Source organism: Chiloscyllium plagiosum, unplaced genomic scaffold, assembly GCF_037043375.1.
Source record: "Chiloscyllium plagiosum isolate Xiang-an unplaced genomic scaffold, Cpla_swu_hap1 HiC_scaffold_21, whole genome shotgun sequence".
Lineage (NCBI taxonomy): Eukaryota > Metazoa > Chordata > Chondrichthyes > Orectolobiformes > Hemiscylliidae > Chiloscyllium > Chiloscyllium plagiosum.
The window spans coordinates 15,940,357-15,959,002 of NW_028270159.1; the positions used below are offsets into that span (position 1 = coordinate 15,940,357).

The 18,646-nt window shown below is 40.1% G+C and overlaps 1 protein-coding gene across 10 annotated transcripts in view; it reads left to right on the forward strand.

Moving 5' to 3' along the window:
- The window catches only part of fnbp1b (formin binding protein 1b), a 209,427-nt gene that overhangs the window by 114,574 nt on the left and 76,207 nt on the right, over nt 1-18,646 (forward strand). For all 10 annotated transcript variants that reach the window (XM_087998315.1, XM_087998316.1, XM_087998318.1 and 7 more), the window contains one exon: nt 13,800-13,928. In XM_087998315.1, the coding sequence (XP_087854441.1) occupies nt 13,800-13,928 (129 nt within the window). The remainder of the gene's footprint in view (nt 1-13,799; nt 13,929-18,646) is intronic.

Here is an 18,646-nt window from a genome sequence, read left to right on the forward strand (position 1 = left end):
CTCTCATCCTTATCTACACGTATTCTGAAACTTTCAGAATTGTGGTCACTATTCCCAAAGAAATCCCCCACTGCAACTTCTACCACCTGGCCTTGCTCATTCCCCAACACCAGGTCCAATATGGCCCCTTCTCTAGTTGGACTATTGACATACTGCTCGAAAAACTTTCCTGGATGCTCTTGACAAATTCTGTCCCATCCAGACCTCTGACACTAAGTGTATCCCAGTCAATGTTGGGAGAATTTAAATCCCACATCACCATCACCCTGTTGCCTTTACATCTTTCCATAATCTGTTTACCTATTTGTTCTTCTACCTCGCATTCACTTTTAGGAGGCCTGTAGTACAGCCCCAATAATGTAACTATACCCTTTTTATGTCTCGGCTCTACCCATAATGCCTCACTGCTCAAGTCCTCCATCGCGTCCTCCTTTAGCACAGCCGTGATATCGTCCCTCCCTGTCCTGTCTGAAGCATCTATATCCTGGAACATTTAGTTGGGCCAATTTGTTTGGCTCATATCCTTCCAAATGTTTACTCTTCATGTATTTATCCAAATGTCTTTTATGCATTGTAAACTGATGACTGTGGAATCGAGAGCACATGGCTTTATGGAGGATGCAAAATGTTGAGCAGGCCTGTCATCACCTGTAGCTCCAGCTGCCCTGAGCCTTTAGGGCTTTCTTACTGTCCCATTTGGAATGTTTTCAGAGAAACAAAACCCTGTCTGTCATTGGCATTAGTGCTGCGCATGCTACAGTGTCTCTGCCCCTGTGCATTATCTCTCCTGGGCTGTCTGCATAGATTACTTTCATCACCTCAACAATTGCTGAGTAGGCCAGCCACCATTCGCATCCACACAATCTGATTTCAGTTGTTTTCCTGTTATGGAGCTGGATGATCAAATAATTACGTGTGGAAATAATTTCTCAACAATGCTGCACACAGCTTTCTCTGAGTGAAGTCTTTCAGCATTGCCTGCTCAGTGTGAGTCACAAATATTGCTCAGGCCATGGTGACAAAGCAGGTGACAAAGAATTGATGATAAGTTACTGGATAAACTGTTTTTTGAAGTTGACAAGATACCAGGGCTGACATGGGCCAAGCACAGGCAGATGGGACCAGTTGGCTTTGGGATTATGGTCTGGATTGACTGTTTGGACTGAAAGGTCTTTTTCCATGCCTTCATGGAGACAGCGACAGGGTAAAGGCTGCTCAGTTAGAACCAAGATGCAAAGAAGATTGCTCACTTAAAGGATCAATGAATCTTTGAAATTCTCTACTCAGAAGTGTTGTGGGTTCTTGTTTGTTGAATCTATTTTACGCTGAGATGGATAGATCTTTGGTGTCTCAGAAACTTAAAGCATATGAGAAGCAGAAGGAAAAGTAGAATTGAAGCCAACAATCGTCTCTTGAATGGTGAGGCAGGCATGATGGGTCATACAGCCTACTCCTGCTTTCAGTTCATATGTTCTTAAGCCAGAGCTGTTATTTGCTATGTTAAAACAACCTTTTGCCAGGTCCAATTTTATTTTTGAGTAAACAAACTGTTTTTAAAACAGCTAAATTAGCTGTTTGTTTTCAGAATTTAAATGAATCCCATTGAGATCATTGTTGTCTTTGATTGTGGCATTGCTGCTGCCTGACTACATTCAGTAGGGGAAGAGTGGAGCCTGGTAGCCTTGAATGAGGCATCAGGTTTTATTTTACTGGCGAAACAAAGGACTAGTTTCTGCCTTCTAGTCCTATGCCTACAGCAGAGTTTAACCGATTAGGACCAGCTCAAGAACTGTTGCTTCCTACAAGAAGGCACAGTGTAAGTCACATCAGAAATGAGTAAAACATATATTCAGCTAAAAATATTGGTGTTAACAAAGAGAATATAACAGCTGCAAGTTGGTGGACTATTAGAACATTGAATACCTTGTAATTATTTACCCGTGGATGGCATCACATCTAATTATTAATTATTGATGAGTGAAATGGTAGAAATGCCATAAAGACTCAGGTTAGAGTTAAGATTAAGACAACTTTTCATCAAAGGGTAGGTGCCGACTAGTGTGTGATTTATATTTTTGCATGCTTGAAATTACTTTATGCCAGGGCTGATGGAAAGTGAGAGATCCAATCAATGCTGTTTTGAACCAGCTCCTCCTGCTGCCGGAGACCTTTCCCTGCTATCTGCTATTCTGCCTAAATGCTTCACTCACTACTTCCCTGTCAACCACTCAGATTTCTGTTTAGTTTACTTGCTAATTCCCTGTTCAACATCAATTCCTTATCTGACTCTCTCATTCCAACCTGCTCTTGTAGTTGTCCTCCTAAGCCCACATTTATATCAAAGATTTAGCAAAGTAAAGTGACAGCATAGGACAGGAAATCGGCAAGAGAGAATCTGATTGCAGGAAACATGGTGAGTAGGTGATGAGTAGAAAGTGTTAGGGGTTCTTGGTCAGAATTCAGATATTGACTTATACATGAGATATATGCAACATTTAAGTTCAACCTTTACACAGGATTGATTATTAATTGAGTATATGACGATAACTATAATAGGACCAATTTAAAAAGAGGCATAAACTAAGACTGAGAGTCGTTCCACTTACAAGCCTCAAATAAAATAAAAGCGCTGCGAATGTTGGAAATCTGTAAAGTGCCTAAGTGGAAAATAGGTGGTGTTTCTCCAGCTTGTGTTGAGCTTCACCAGAGCATTTTAGCAGACCAAAGACGGGAATGTTAGCATGGGAGCAAGGTGGTTTAGTCAAGTATCAAACAACTTTAGGTTCGGGTCATTCTTATGGACAGGGACGATGTGTTCTCCAAAGCAGTCACTCAGTCATCATTTAGTCAATTTGAGCTGTTATGTCTCTCTCTCCACCTATGTTACCAGACCTTCTGAGTTTCTTCAGCAGTTTCTATTTTTATTTCCGTCTACAAGCCAGATGTATGCCATTACGTGTTTTGTAAAGGGAGATGTAAATAGTATTCGTATAGATTCCAACTTGGTTACAGGCAATTCCTAATGAAGAAAATGTGAATAGTTTCCAATTTATGTTGGTGTAAAATCTCTGATTGAAAGTCTGAACAAAAAAAGCTTGTTCCATCTAAAAGGTCTCACTCTCTTACAATTTTCTATATTGTAAGACCAATTCATTTTAATAAGATTTTTACTTGATCCTTATCTGCTGTCATATCCTAACAGAAAGGACACATACATCCAGACCTATCCATTTGCTTTCAGTGAGCAATCTAGAGATCACTCTACTTTCATGTTTCTTCTCTTTTTGTTTTCTTCATCGATTGGTGTTACCTAACCTTGGTCAGAAGAGACTTCTCTGTGCCATACATCATGCCAGTTTTCTGCAGAATCAGATGGACTCTGGCATCAGAGTATGAGTACCAACCGATGTTTGTTTACATTCAATAGCACTTAAGAAATATTAAACACCTGTTTGCATTTTATTCTGTTCAACATCTATCTTTAAGCAGATGACATTTCACGTTCTGAAATTCTACAAATACTACAAATTTCTTTGGATTGAAGAGGAAACAATTCATCTTTCTTGCCTCTGAATTTTACTGAATAATGTTATCTTTCAAAAGTGCTTTGGTGGCACAGATCAAGTATTTGCAATTTTGAGTATACCACAGTTGGATTCTCAAATCCTGCAGAACTGCATCTTCACCATGGTCTTCCCTCCTTTGATTCTATAATGGTACAGTCTCAGAATAGTAAATTTGAGTATAATAATGGCAACAGTTCACTATTTTTAAGGGTGTGTGTTAAACAGAAATGAATAAACTGCCAAGGAGGTGACGTTAATGTTTTCCATGACAGTCTCAAGTTGAATGAGATCAAAGAATATCTTATTTATATATTAGACACAGCACACCCGCTCTGAGCTGTTACAGCTGAAGGTTAAAAAGGGAAATATGCATTTGTTACCTTTTGCACCACTATTACCAAAATGTGCCTTTTTTATCTAAAGGCAGGACAGGTTGAGAAAGTGGTTTAAAAGATATATAGAACTCTGCATTCTCTAATCGGATCTACAGAGTATGAAAGCAAGGAGTTTATGATGAAACTTTATAAAACAGTAAGCATATAATGTGGCGAAGGGCACTGGGAAACCAGAGGATTGGGAAGCTTACAAAGACCAACAGAGAGGAACAAAAAAAGAAACAAGGAGGTAGAAGATTAAATATGAGGATAAGTAGCCAGTAATATAAAGGCTGTAAGGGTTTCTTTAGGTATATAAAGGGCAAAAGAGAACATTGGGCTGCTGGAAGATGATGCTGGAGAGATAGTAGTGGGGAACAAGGAAATTGCTGAGGAACTGAATAATTACTTTGCATCAGTCTTCACGGCAAAAGACACAAGTAATATCCCAAAAATTCAAGAGATTGAGGGGGCAGAGCTGAGTATGGTGGCCATCACCGAGGAGAAGGTGTTAGAAAAACTGAATGGCATGAAGGTGGATAAACCACTAGGACCAGATGTTCTGCACACCAGAGTTCCAAAGGAGATAGCTGGAGGTGTCAGTGGTGGTCTGCCAGGAATTGCTAGAATCACAGAGAATCCCAGAAGACTGGCCCGAGAGTTTTCAGAGGAGGTTCATGAGAATGGTCCCAGGAATGAAAAGCTTAACATCTGAGGAACGTTTGAGGACTCTGTGTTTATACTTGATGGAGTTTTGAAGGATGAGGCAGTCATCTAATTGAAACATACAGGATACAAAATGGCCTGGACAGAGTAGATGTTAAGATGATGTTTCCATTGGTAGGAAAGAAGAGGACCCAAGGGCATAGCCTTCGAGTAAAGGGAAGACCTTTTATAATGGAGATAAGGAGAAATTTCTTCAACCAGAGAGTGGTGAATCTATGGAATTCATTACCACAGAAGGCTGTGGAGGCCAGGTCATTGAGTATATTTAAGACTGAGAAAGAGTTCTTGAGGATCAAGGTTTATAGGGAGAAAGCTGGAGAATCAGTTGAGAAACGTATCAGCCATGATTGAGTGGCGGAGCAGACTTGATGGGCTGAATGGCCTAATTTATGCTCCTATGTCTTATGGTCTAAAACACAGATTCAACATTAATTGGGCTATTATGTTCAATTCTGGATACGATATGATGAGGGTGTAAAGTCTCTCTTTGCAAAGCAGAATGTCTCCAGTGATGAAGGAGTTCACTTATGTTGAGAGAATAGAGAAGTTGTGGCTGTTGTCCTTAGAGAAGAGAAATTTGAGCGACTTGGTTGATATGGTCAGAATGGTAGACATTGAGAGACATTTTTCATTGACAGAGCATTGAGAACCAGAAGACACTGACTTAAGACAATTGGTACAAGATGAATGGAATTAAAATGTTGCAAGTTTAGCAGAAGGACTTTTTTTTAATGCAAGTGGTTCGGGGTTCTGGTGTGTAAACTTTAAAATGTCATGAACATAGTCAAGAAAATTAATGGAATTTTGGCATTTATATACATAGAACTAGAGTACAAGAATGCAGAAGTTATGCTGCAGTTATACAAAAACCTAGTTAGACCCCACTTGGAATATTGAGAGCAGATTTAGACCTTACACCTTCGGAATGATTAATTGGCCTTGGAGTGAGGGCAGCATAGGTTTACAAGAATGATACCTGGACTTCAGGAGTTAAGTTATGAGGAGCGATTATACAAGTTAGGCCTATTTGCTGAAGAATTTAGACAGTTAAGGGGTGATCTGATCGAAGTCTTCAAGATATTAACAGGAAAAGACAGGATAGATAGATAAAGATAAACTATTTCTACTAGTGGGGGCACAGTCTGAGAATTAGGCTAGACCATGTAGTAAAAATGTTAGGAAGCACTTTTACACACACCGGTTGGTAAGTGTTTAGAACTCTATTGGCAGTGGATGCTGGATCAATTGTTAATTTTAAATCTGAGACAAATGTTTAAGCAAAGATGTTTTATGGATATCAGCCAAAGCAGGTATATGGAATTCAGCCATGATCTCATTGAATAGAGAAACAGGTTTGAGGGACTGAATGGCCAAATTTTGGAGTAAACTAATGATTGCAAAATCTGTTATGGTTTCAAAGGGGAATTTGATAATCTGAAGAGAAAAATTATTGAACAAAGAATATTATAGCACAGGAACAGGCCCTTCAGCCCTCCAAGCCTGCGCTATCACATTTTGCCCTTCCATGTTAAAACTGTCTTCACTTACAGGATTTATATCCCTCTATTCCCTTCCTGTTAATGTACTTGTCCAGATGCTTCTTGAATGCTGCTATTGTATCTGCTTCCACCACCACTTCTAACAATGTGTTCCAAGCACTCAGCAGTCTTTGTTTGAAAAACTTGCTTGTACATCTCTTCTAAACTTGCCCCCTCACACCTCGAACTTGTGTCCTCAAGTAATTGACCCCTCCACCTTGGGAACAAGCTGCATACTTTCCACTCTATCCATGTCACTCACATCTTCTAAACTTTGATTAGGTCACCCCTCAACCTCCTGCGCTCCAGTGAAAACAAACCCAGTCTATCCAGCCTTTTTTCACAACTAAAATCCCTCATACCAAGTAACATCCGGTAAACCTTTTCTGTACCCTCTCCAAAACAACTGCATTCTTCTGGTAATGTGATGACTGGAACTGTACGCAATATTTCAAATGTGGCATAACTAAAGTTCTATAAAGCTTCAGCATAGCTTGCTTTTCCTTATAATTAATGCCCCTTTCAATGAAGGCAAGCATACCACAAGCCTTTTTTTACTACCTTATCTACCTGCCCTGCAACCTTCGGTGATCTGTGGACCTGCACACCCAGATCCCTCTTCATATCAATTCTTCTAAGGATTCTGCCATTCATTGTATAATTTCCACCTGTACTTGACCTTCTAAAATGCATCACCTCACATTTGTCTGAATTAAATTCCATCTGCCGTTTTTGTGCTCATTCCTCCAACTGATCTATATCCTGCTGTATAGTCTGAAAATCCTCCTCATTAACCGCAACTCCACCAATCTTTGTATTGTCTGCAAACTTACTAATTGGACTAGCTATGCTTTCCTCCAAATCATTTATGTAGATCACAAACAGCAGAGATCCCAGCACTAGTCCCTGTGGAACACTCCTAGTCATGGCCCTGCATTCCAGAAAAATTCCTTCCATCGCTACTCTCCGTCTCCTATGGCTAAGCCAGTTCTGTATCCATTTTTCCAGCTCACCCCTGATACTATGTGACTTCACCCTCTGTACCAGTCTGCCATGAGAGACTTTGTCAAAGATTTTACTGAAGTCCACGTAGACAACATCAACCACTTTTCTCTCATCAATCATCTTCGTCATCTCCTCAAAAAAACTCAATAAAGTTAGTGAGGCATGACCTCCCCTGCACAAAACCAGGCTGTCTATCACTAATCAGCCCATTTGCTTTTAAATGCTTATCGATCTTGACCCTGAGAATCTCGTCCTTAATAACTTCCCTACCACCAATGTGAGACACAGGTCTGTAATTTCCAGAATTACCCCTGCTACCTTTCTTAAACAATGGGACAACATTGCCTATTCTCCAGTCCTCTGGCACCTCACTCTTTCTTCAGTTAAAACTTGAGCAGCATGTGTTGCTTGTTCAAATAGGTTGCCAAACTGAAGATCACTTCATGGATCTTGTATCCACCCTCAGTGTCCTCTATTGCCACAGCTAATCAGACTACAAATTGGAGGAACAACACCTCCTTTCTGGGCAGCCTACAACCTGGAGGACTCAACACTGAGTTCTCCAATTTCAAATAATCTTGCCAGCTATCCTCCGACTCACTTTTCAGCCCTGCCTCCACCCTTCCATCCCTCCAACCAATTCTTCTTTCCAGCTATGAACCAGATTCATTTTTCCCATCAACCAACCAGGTCATACCCATCACCTATATTCACCTATCACAACCTCACCAGTCTTCCCCTTCTCCCAACCCATAATTCTTTCCTTCCATCCCACCCCCCACCCCCCCCCCCCCCCCACCAACTTTATCTGCAGCTCCCCCTGCCCCCACCTCCATTCTTGAAGGGTTATACCCGAAACATTGACTCCTCCACCTCCTGATGCTGCCTGGCTTGCTGTGTTCTTTCAGCCTCTTGCTTTTCTACTTTGGATCCAGCATCTGCAGTTTATTTTTCGCCTTTCAGGTGGTGGACATGCTTTGGGGAATTGCAGTGAATTGCTTACTGTAGAAGTCCCAACCACTGACTTGTTACAGTAATTATGAAGCTGGATTAGTTAAATTTCTGCTCAATGATAAGCCCAGGGTGTTGACAGTGAGAGATTAAGCAATATTAAATACTTTTGAGTGTCAAAAGCAGGTGGTTATTTCTATCTGGTTGGAGTTGGTCATTGACCAGTACATGTGTGGCATCAGTGTTACTTAGCTATTATCAGTCCAAACCTGAATGATCAGGTTTTGTTGCATTTATTCATGGACTGTCTTAGTACTTGAGTTGGAAATGGTATCGAAAATTGTACAATTGACCTTATCACAGAGGTTATTGAAGAGCTGAATGTGATTTAATCCATTCAGGGAATTTGGACTTTGTTTGCTGAACTAGCAATTATTACCTATCCCCTCAATTACCTTTGAGCGGATGATTAGCTGCCTCTTTGAACTGCATAAGTTCATTTGATATATGTATATCTATAAGGCTGTTAAGCAGCAAGTTCCAGACTTTGATTCCAGCGGCAGTGAAGGAATGGTGACATGCTTTCAAGTCAGGATAGTGAGTGACTTAGAGGGAAAATTGCACCTGAGGATGTTCCCTGCTGCCCTTGTCCTTCCAAATGATAGTGGTTGTGGGTTTGGACAATACTGTTCAGGAGACTTGATGAATTTCTGCAATGCATTTTGTGGATATTGTGCCAGTAAACTGCTTTGTCCTAGGTGGTAGTAAACTTCTTCGGTGTTATTGGAACTGCACTTATATCAGCTGCACTTACACCAGCAAGTGGAGAGTACTCCATGACACCACTACCTTGTAGAAGTGGTGGACATGCTTTCTGGAGTGTTGGAACCCTTGCGAATTTTTCATTGTTTGTACTTTTTAAATAAGTTTTGGTTTGAAGATCACATTTGGACTGTGAGCAGCAACTTACCTTAATAAAAAGGAACAAACAAGCTGTTGTTTTTATTTGAGACCAGGCCTGCAAGTTAATTGCAGCTTGGTTTTTGATCACAGAGCTTCCTAGATCTTTGACTCCAGAGAAGCATTATGCTCAAACAGACAGCAGATGTTTGAATAGTAACAGGGTCTCATAGGGAGATAACCAGTCTAATGGAGAGAGGCCAAAGTTTGAACTGGTTTTTGGACTATGTGTCACAAGGGTAGAGTCTATAAAAAACTACTTGATAGAGACATGTTTGCTTCTGAGTTGTCCTGTCATTATCAGTTTATTGAAAATTTAGAGAATAGAATCTCACTGATAAGAATTAAATGAAATTTCTCAGAGCGTACTGGAAGCTACCTGCATACATTGATGTCATCAGAAAATTAACAAAATATAGTGCCTTATGCCGGTGATGTTGCAGATCGTGCATTCTGCTTCATTGAATTAGCCAGTTACATTTATTTTTCCATTTTCTTTTATCCCATAACTGTAAGTTTCTGTCTGTAAGAGAGTAGGAGCTAGAATTCAAGAGTATTGGGTTTAAATCATAGACTTTAATTTGATTACCTTATGGTTTAACTTTTCTCTCCTGAAGTTACTGCATTGTCAATAAATTAAGTCTTTCAGTTATGTTCGAAACCTTCTGTCTAGTATTGATTATTCAAAAGAATCTGGTTAAGAACATTGGGGTCAACTTTTAGAGACTTTGACGGTTTTAATATTTCTGTGTTGCAAATACAGAGATAGGTAGGTTGATTGATTCAGCTCTCTGTCTCCATGTTTTCATAGAAGTCAGGAGTTAAGTTATCAATTCAAGATTCATACCTTTTAACCTGCTCTTGTGGCCACCATCTAGTTCAGTTTCATGTGAAGATTGCTCCTCAGTGACGTTCTGAAACGAGGATGCTAAAATAATCTCTGCCATCTTCCTTTGCACTGGATGCAAATCCAACTAATGAAGAGCATGCCAACGACACAGCATCCCCCCCCTTAAAAAATACATACAACCTGAGCATCAGAAAGCAGATTGCAAATTATAGCCTCTGTTGATGACCCTTTCTGTAACTTTTCTGATGGTTGACAACAGATAGGTGAAATGGGCAGCATGGTGGCACAGTGGTTAGCACTGCTGCCTCACAGCGCCAGAGACCCGGGTTCAATTCCCACCTCAGGCGACTGACTGTGTGGAGTTTGCACGTTCTCCCCGTGTCTGCGTGGGTTTCCTCCGGGTGCTCCGGTTTCCTCTCACAGTCCAAAGATGTGCAGGTCAGGTGAATTGGCCATGCTAAATTGCCCGTAGTGTTAGGTAAGGGGTAAATGTAGGGGTATGGGTGGGTTGGGCTTCGGCGGGTCAGTGTGACTTGTTGGGCCGAAGGGCCTGTTTCCACACTGTAATGTAATCTAATCTAATGGTAATCAATTAAATTTGATCTTCCTTTTTTAATTGACAGAAAATACTTGGGTAACTTTCCAATTTGGATAGATGTTGGGGCTATTGCTTTTGCTATATCTCATATGCTAAGCTGTTTCTTGTTGTATTATGCACTGAATTAATAGACTGTTTAAAGATTGGCACCTGTGAGAATGGGAACCTCAGGGGAAGGCTCAAATAGTCCATACACTTGGTACATCTGGCTGAAGATGATTACAATTGCATCAACACCCACAGCTGAAGTACATCACCACTGAGGTTACATATTTTGATGGTATACAACTATGCTGCTACAGATGGCCTGAAGTACTATGTGGATGCCCAGTTTTGAACCGCAAGATTTGCTGTGAATCTACCCCATATAGATGGTAGAGCCACACAGTGTGCTGTAGGGTATCCTCCATTGTGAAAATAGGACTTTCTGTTGGTAAAAACTAAGTGTTCACCATTCTTACCTGTAATGCCATAGATGAATGCAACTGGGGCTTGTATATTGTTGAGGACAAGATAGTTTTTCTTCCCCAGTTTGACTTCCCTTAGTACATGTTGCAGGGCCAGTATGACCATTTTCCCTTCAGGGCTCAGTCAGTGTCAGTAATACTAAGCCACTATTTATAATTGACATTGGAATCCTCAACCCTACGTTCGTTCTATGCCCTTGCTACTCTGTTCTGGGTTGCTTTACAATATTGAGAGGTAATGATTAATCAGCTGAAGCAAGGCATTAAGTGGTAAGCACCCAGAGGTTTCATTGCCCATATTTGACGTGGAGTCAGAAATAGACTGAATAAGGAAGATGGATTTTCTTCCTAAAGAACCCAAATGACCCAATTTGTTTTCTTGGAAATCCATTAGATTTGTACTCATAATTAAGAGACCTTTATTCCAGATTCATTGAACTGACTGAATTGAATTTCTCAGCTGCAATGGTCAGACTTAACCTAATGTCTTTTGAGATCATTAGTCCTGATTTCAGCAGTGCTAGTCCAGTAATATTACCACAAAGCTGCCATGTCCAATGAAATTACTTTTCTATTGAAGATGTATTTTAAGATCGTTTGAATTCCTTGGACTTTATTTCCGTGTTTGCTGTGGCTTGGCAGGAAAGTATTAAACGCTAGAGATTTGTAACTAACAAATTAGTTTCTCCACAAGTCATTAATATTTATTATAGTTTTACTGTGTGTGTGTGTGTGTGTGTGTGTGTGTGTGTGTGTGTGTGTGTGTGTGTGTGTGTGTGTGTGTGTGTGTGTGTGTGTGTGTGTGTATATGTATATGTATATAAAAATATATATGGTAGTCTTTATAGTTAATGGAAGTTGAGCACCATCAGCATTGAAATTTATGATCCATCTCTAGTTGATGGTGAGAGGTTTTTACTACCAGTGCCCACAGCCATTTAACTTTTCACATGTGTCGTTTAGGTCCTCAACCTTTGATAGTGTCTTTTGTTTACATGAACAGCAGGAGACACCTTATGTAAATAACCAGCTATCTTCTGTGAACTTAGACTCTGAGTGATGCCATATTATTGGACTGTATAGGGTATCGCAACCAAGATTAATCCTTATTTTGCATGTTTTATACACGTGCATTCTTCCAGCAGGATTCAAAATTTTAGTAAGAAAGGGCAAAATGTAACGGTGCAAGCTTCCCATGCTGTTTTGTTCTTTGTTCTTGTTTTTATCAAATAATGATCAGACTGGTAAATTACAGCTGTCATTTTTAATCTAGTCTACAATATTGAGATCCCACTGCCAGCCTCACTTTGATCAGCTTGCCAACCAGAAGACAAGGGGCCGAAGTATTAGTTTTTATCATTGGCATCATATGCTAAATGTATCTGTCAGAGGAATACACTGAATGAAAATGGCCTTTTATCTGCCCTACTCAGAAATAAACAAGCCAAAAGGATTGGAAACCTGCATTTCTGCTAAAGTACAGTATAGATACCCATTTACAACACAACCTGTCTCCCCTGTGGTGGGTGTTAAGAAAATAACTATATTTGTAATAAAGTGACAACATTATCTTTATCAAATGTTTAAATTCCAGCATAATAAATTGAGCTAATTTTAGTTAATATGCTGTTTTCAGAATATATTGGTTTTCTAAAATAGCTAACAGACATTACCAGAAAAACCTATCACTGTAAAATGTTACCTTTATCCACATATTTATTCGTAAAATGCTTATTAAAATTTAGGGAGTGCAAATTTCAAATGCAATTATGGGCGACACGGTGGCACAGTGATTAGCACTGCTGCCTCACAGCGCCAGACACCCGGGTTCAATTCCCACCTCGGGCGACTGACTGTGTGGAGTTTGCACATTCTCCCCGTGTCTGCGTGGGTTTCCTCCGGGTGCTCCGGTTTCCTCCCACAATCCAAAAAAAATGTGCAGGTTAGGTGAATTGGCCATGCTAAATTGCTCGTAGTGTTAGATGAAGGGGTAAATGTAGGGGAATGGGTCTGGGTGGATTGCGCTTCGGCGGGTCGATGTGGACTTGTTGGGCCGAAGGGCCTGTTTCCACACTGTAAGTAATCTAATCTGTGCATGCACCCATGATGTCACACTGTTTTCTATTTTCTGCCCATGTAAGCTTTTCATTCAGTAGTTTCAACTCAATAATTGGTTTCAAGGCAAACTGACTTGACAGATTATCTGCCAGAAACATAGATGCTCAGCATATAAGAAACTGAAAAACATTGCCTTTGCACAAACAAGAAAAACATTATTCACAATTAACCACTGATATGATTGGGATTCCCTGCTTTTTCTTCTTGTTCCTTTTCTCAGCTTTGCAACAAAGGTTAGGAACCTGTTATTACCTTGCACAAATAGCAAACACTTTACCACCTTTAAAACTGAAGGCATTCAAAAGAACTCCATGGAGGCATAATCAAAAATATATGAACATCGAGCCAAAGGAGGAGCTATTTATGTGTACGTGTAGCATTGGCCATGAACACAGCTGAAGTTCATTGATTTATTTACAGTCCCATATTTGATTTCAGGTTTGCCACCACTCTTGCATTTCTCAATGTACTATTTTTGTTTCTCTTTCTTGCACCCTACGTTTGCTGGCTTATACAAGATGTGTTTGATCATTATTCACTGAAAAATAAAATCATCATTTTTTTATAAAAATGAATAAATGGCTAGTATCAATTTCAAGTAAAGCATCATTGATCAATCCATTGATTTGTGAATGTTTCTGAACAGGCTCGGCAGCAGGCCCATACCCGACATCACATGGCATCGGAGAGTAAGACTGAATATTCCAATGTTTTGCAGAACTTTAATAAGGAACAACATGAACATTATTATACAAACATACCAAACATATTCCAGGTAAGTTAGAACCTGGTTGCTTTAAATTATTATAAAGGTGCAATTCTTGTAAATGTCAAAGGTCATTGTAATTCTTTTTATTCATTCACAGGATGTGGGCATGCATTTGTTCCCCATCCCTAATTGTCCTTGTGCAGGTAGGGAACTTCACTTTGAACCACCTTCAGTCTATGTGGTTTAGATATACCTGTAGTGCAGTTGAAAAGGAATCTTCAGGAGTTTGACCTAACAGAAGTGAATAATGGTAATTTAAGTAGAAATATAGAAAATAGGAGCAGGAGTTGACCATTTGGTCCTTTTGAGGCTACTCCAACGTTTGTTATGATCATGGCTGATCATCCAGTTCATTAGCCTTTCCCTCATATTCTTTGATCCCTTTAGCTCCAAGTGCTATAATCAACCTCTATCAAAATAGTATAATATTTTGGCCTAGATCACTTTCTGTGGTAGAAAGTTCCACAGGCTCACCATTCTGGGTGAAGATATTGATCTTCATCTCAGTCCTAAATGATCTACCCAGTATCCTTCGATCGTGACTGTTAGTTTCAAGTCAAGATTGGATGTGGCTGGGAAGGGAACTTACAGATGTCACTGCTACCCTTGTCATTCAAGGTAATAAGAAGCCATGGGTTTAGGAGCTGCTGTTGAAGGAGGCTTGGTAAGATGCTCCGTTTCATCTTGGAGGTGGTACTCACTGCTGTTGCTATTTGACTGAGAGTGAATGTTTGAGGTTGTCACTGCTAGTTAAGTGGATTGCTTTGTCCATGAATGGTGTGAAAATTCTCTCGTATTATTGGAGCTGCTCTCAATCTATCACTCTCCTGACTTGTGCTTTTAGATGATAGGTAGGAATTAGCAGGTCATTTACCTACCGTAAATCTCTTGGCCTCTGATGTGCGCATGTGGCCGCAGTGTTGATATAGCTGGTCTAGTTCAGTCTGGTCAATGTCAAACTCTAGGTTTTTGATAGTGGATAATTCAAGAATGATAATGCCATTGAATGTCAGTGAAAGATGTTTAAATTCTCTCTTGTTGAAGATAGTCATTGACCGGACCTTGTGCACTGTGAATGGTATTTGCCACTTATCAAGTCAAGCTGAATGTTGTCCAGATTTTCCTTCAAACTAGCATGGACCACCTAATTAAACACTTGCCAGTAAATGACTGAAAATCTGCATATGTAATTTTAGATCTCATCTGTGCTGCATCAGAACATGGATGTGTTATATCTAAGCCATTACAGAGTAATGTCATTGAATAACTACATATTTGTAAGGCCTGGGTTTCTGTCTGAGAGTTGGGGCTCAGTGTTGAATAAAATTGGTAGAATTCCTATCATTGCAAATTCAGCCTTAACTATGTCTGCCTGAAGCTCAGGTTTACATTCCAGGAAATGGGTATATTAGAAATTAGGGCAGACAAGTCTGGACTGCCAAGGCCCCCTCAATTCTACCTTATAACCCTGTACCTATCATGTAGCCCTGCAGTTTTCATGCCCATCTATGACCTGGTGCCCACCCTAAGGTCCTTTGTAGTTCAAAAGCCAACTTAGTACTAATTCATGCTTTCTACCCACAGCCTTTGCCCTTGCACCTACAATGCCAACTCACCTAGTACCCTTCATGGGCAAAACTCTAGATCCATTCCAAAATGAGGTAATATTCTGCTAAAAGAATAAAGCTCAAAGAATCTGATCTGGAGTTGTTGAATAAGACTCCTAATCATAAAAAAACCTTTGGCATGTTAACATTTCTTTAAATACGTAGAGTCCTAGTGATGAAGACCAGTGTGCCAAATGCCAGTCAAGGAGACATGCCCTTTGGCCCACACTGGTCCATGCCGTCCCAAACGTCCATTTACGCTAACCCCATTTCCCTGCACTTGGCCCATATTCTTCTAACTCTTTCCTATCCATGTATTGGTCCAAATGTCTTTTAAATGTTGTTAATGTACCCGCCTCAACCACTTCATTCCATACGTGTGCCACCCTCTATGTAAAAATGTTGCCCCTCAGGTTCCCTTTTATTCTTTCCCCTCTCACCTTAAACTGATGCCCTCTCGTGCTCAGTTCCCCAACCCTGGGAAAAAGACAGTGCATTCACCCTATCCATGCCTCTCATAATATTATACACTTCTTTAAAATCCGCCCTCCTCAGTCTCCTATACTCTAAAGAAAAAAAGCCCTATCTTATCCAACCTCTCCCGAGAACTCAGACCCTTGAGTCCTGGCAACATCCCTGTAAATTTCTTCTGCACTTTTTCTAGTTTAATAGCATCCTTCCTGTAGCAAGATGACCAGAACTGAACACAACACTCCAAGTGCATCCTCACCAACGTCCTGTACAACTGTGACATAACTTCCCAACTTCTATACTAAATGCCATGTCTTAAAACAAACATTTCATTCAATTGCATAATTCCTTATTACTACATAATGGAATTTTTAAACCTGCTTCAAAGAACCAATAATCATTTGTAACTGTCAATCTAACATTGAAATGGCAAGCATATTGCAATCGTAATGGTTAATTGCAAAACTGAGCTGCACTAATCGGTATTGAAAACCATCAGACAGCATTTTTTGTTTTATCACTCCAGTAATGCTGTATGTAGGTTTGCTCGCTGAGCTGAAAGGTTCATTTTCAGACGTTTCATCACCATACGAAGTAACGTCTTCAGGGAGCCTCTGGACGAAGCACTGCTGATGATTCCTGATTTCTGTTTATATCTTTGGGTTGGTGGTGCCATTTCCTGTTCTTTTTCTCAGGGGGTGGTAAATGGTGTCCAAGTCAATGTGTTTGTTGATAGTGTGCCGGTTGGAATGTCATGCTTTGAGGAATTCTCATACATGTCTCTGTTTGGCTTGTCCTAGGATGGATGAGTTGTCCCAATCGAAGTGGTTTCCTTCCTTATCTGTATGTAAGGATACTAGTGAGAGAGGGTCATGTCGTTTTGTGACTAGTTGATGTTCATGTATCCTGGTGGCTAGTTTTCTGCCTGTTTGTCCAATATAGTGTTTGTTATAATTCTTGCACAGTATTTTGTAAATGACAAGAGTTTTGCTTATTGTCTGAATAGGGTCTTTCAAGTTCATTTAGTTGCTGTTTTAGTGTTTTGGTGGGTTTGTGGGCTACCATGATACCAAGGGGTCTCTCACTAGTATCCTTACATACAGATAAGGAACAACACATCCATCCTAGGACAAGCCAAACAGAAACTCACATGAGAATTCCTAAGGGCATGGCATTTCAACAAACACATTGACTTGGACCCCATTTACCACACCCTGAGAAAAAGAACTGGAAATGACATCACCGGAAATGACATCACCAACCCAAAGAAACCCAAACATATAAATAGAAAGCAAGAATCATAAGCAGTGCTTCATCCAGAGGCTCACTGACGATGTTACCTAGTATGGTGACGAAACATCTGAAAATGAACCTTCCAGCTCAGCGAGCAAACCTACATCCAGAACCACGACCTGAGCTACAAATCTTCTCAAAACTCGCTAACTCTAGTAATGCTTTTGATTTTTAAAGGTCATGAATTTTAACGTGGCTCTTTTGACAGATTGGAGAAAATGAGGACTGCAGATGCTGGAGTATCAGAATTGAGAATGTGGTGCTGGAATAGCACAGCAGGTCAGGCAGCATCCAAGGAGCAGGAGAATTGACGTTTCTGGCATAAGCCCTTCATTCTGACGAAGGGCTTATGCCCGAAATGTCGATTTTCCTGCTCTTTGGATGCTGTCTGATCTGCTGTGCTTTTCCAGCACCACACTCTTGACCCTCTTTTGACAGATCATCTTACAGTTGCTTTTGACAATCTCGATACTTGACTTTGATAGTTTTATTGATGGTTCCAAAGACCTTGAAAGTAAAATGGTTTGGGCAATTTTTGTATACAATTATTCCAGCTTTTAACAAATCCAAATTGCTCTCCCAGAGGTGTCCCAGGATCTTTTCTTCATAACCCTTGGTTCTCTTACGGAGTAAAAATCCATGTCTGCTTTGATTATATTAAATGATCCAGTCTCAAGGGCCTTCTGTGGGCAAACATTCCACAGATTTACTACTGTTTGAGTGAGAAATTGCTCTTCGTCTCCAGTTAAATATGCAATATATGCAATTCTTATTCTGAAATTATGTTCTATGGTCCTAGACACTCCCACAAGAAGCAGCAACTTTTCCGCATGTACTGTGTCAATTCCCCGAAGAATCTTGCATGTTTCGATAAGATTGCCCTAATTTTTTCTAAATTTCAAAAAATATAGGCCCACCTATTTAACTTCTCATAAGATAGTCCCCCTATACATCCCAGCCGAATGACCTGCCTCTGAGCTGCTTCCAATGTATCTTTCCTTAGATAAGGGACCCAAAACTGTTCTCAGTACTCCACCTAAGGCCTTGTAAAGTTTTAGCAAAGCCTCCCTACTTTTAAACTCCACTCACTTTGAAAAAAGGCCAACATTACATTTGCCTTCCCTATTACTTGCTGAACTTTATGCTAGCTTTTTGTGATTTATGGAAAATGACTCTAAAATTTCCCTGTTATAACTTTATGCAGTCTTTCTCCATTTAAATAAGATTCAGCTCCTCTATTTCTCCTGTCAAATGCATAACCTCACCTTTTCCCAAATTATTCTATCTGTCAAGCTTTTTATTCCCAATTACTTAACCTGTCTATGTCCCTCTGTAAGCCCTTTGTGTCATCCT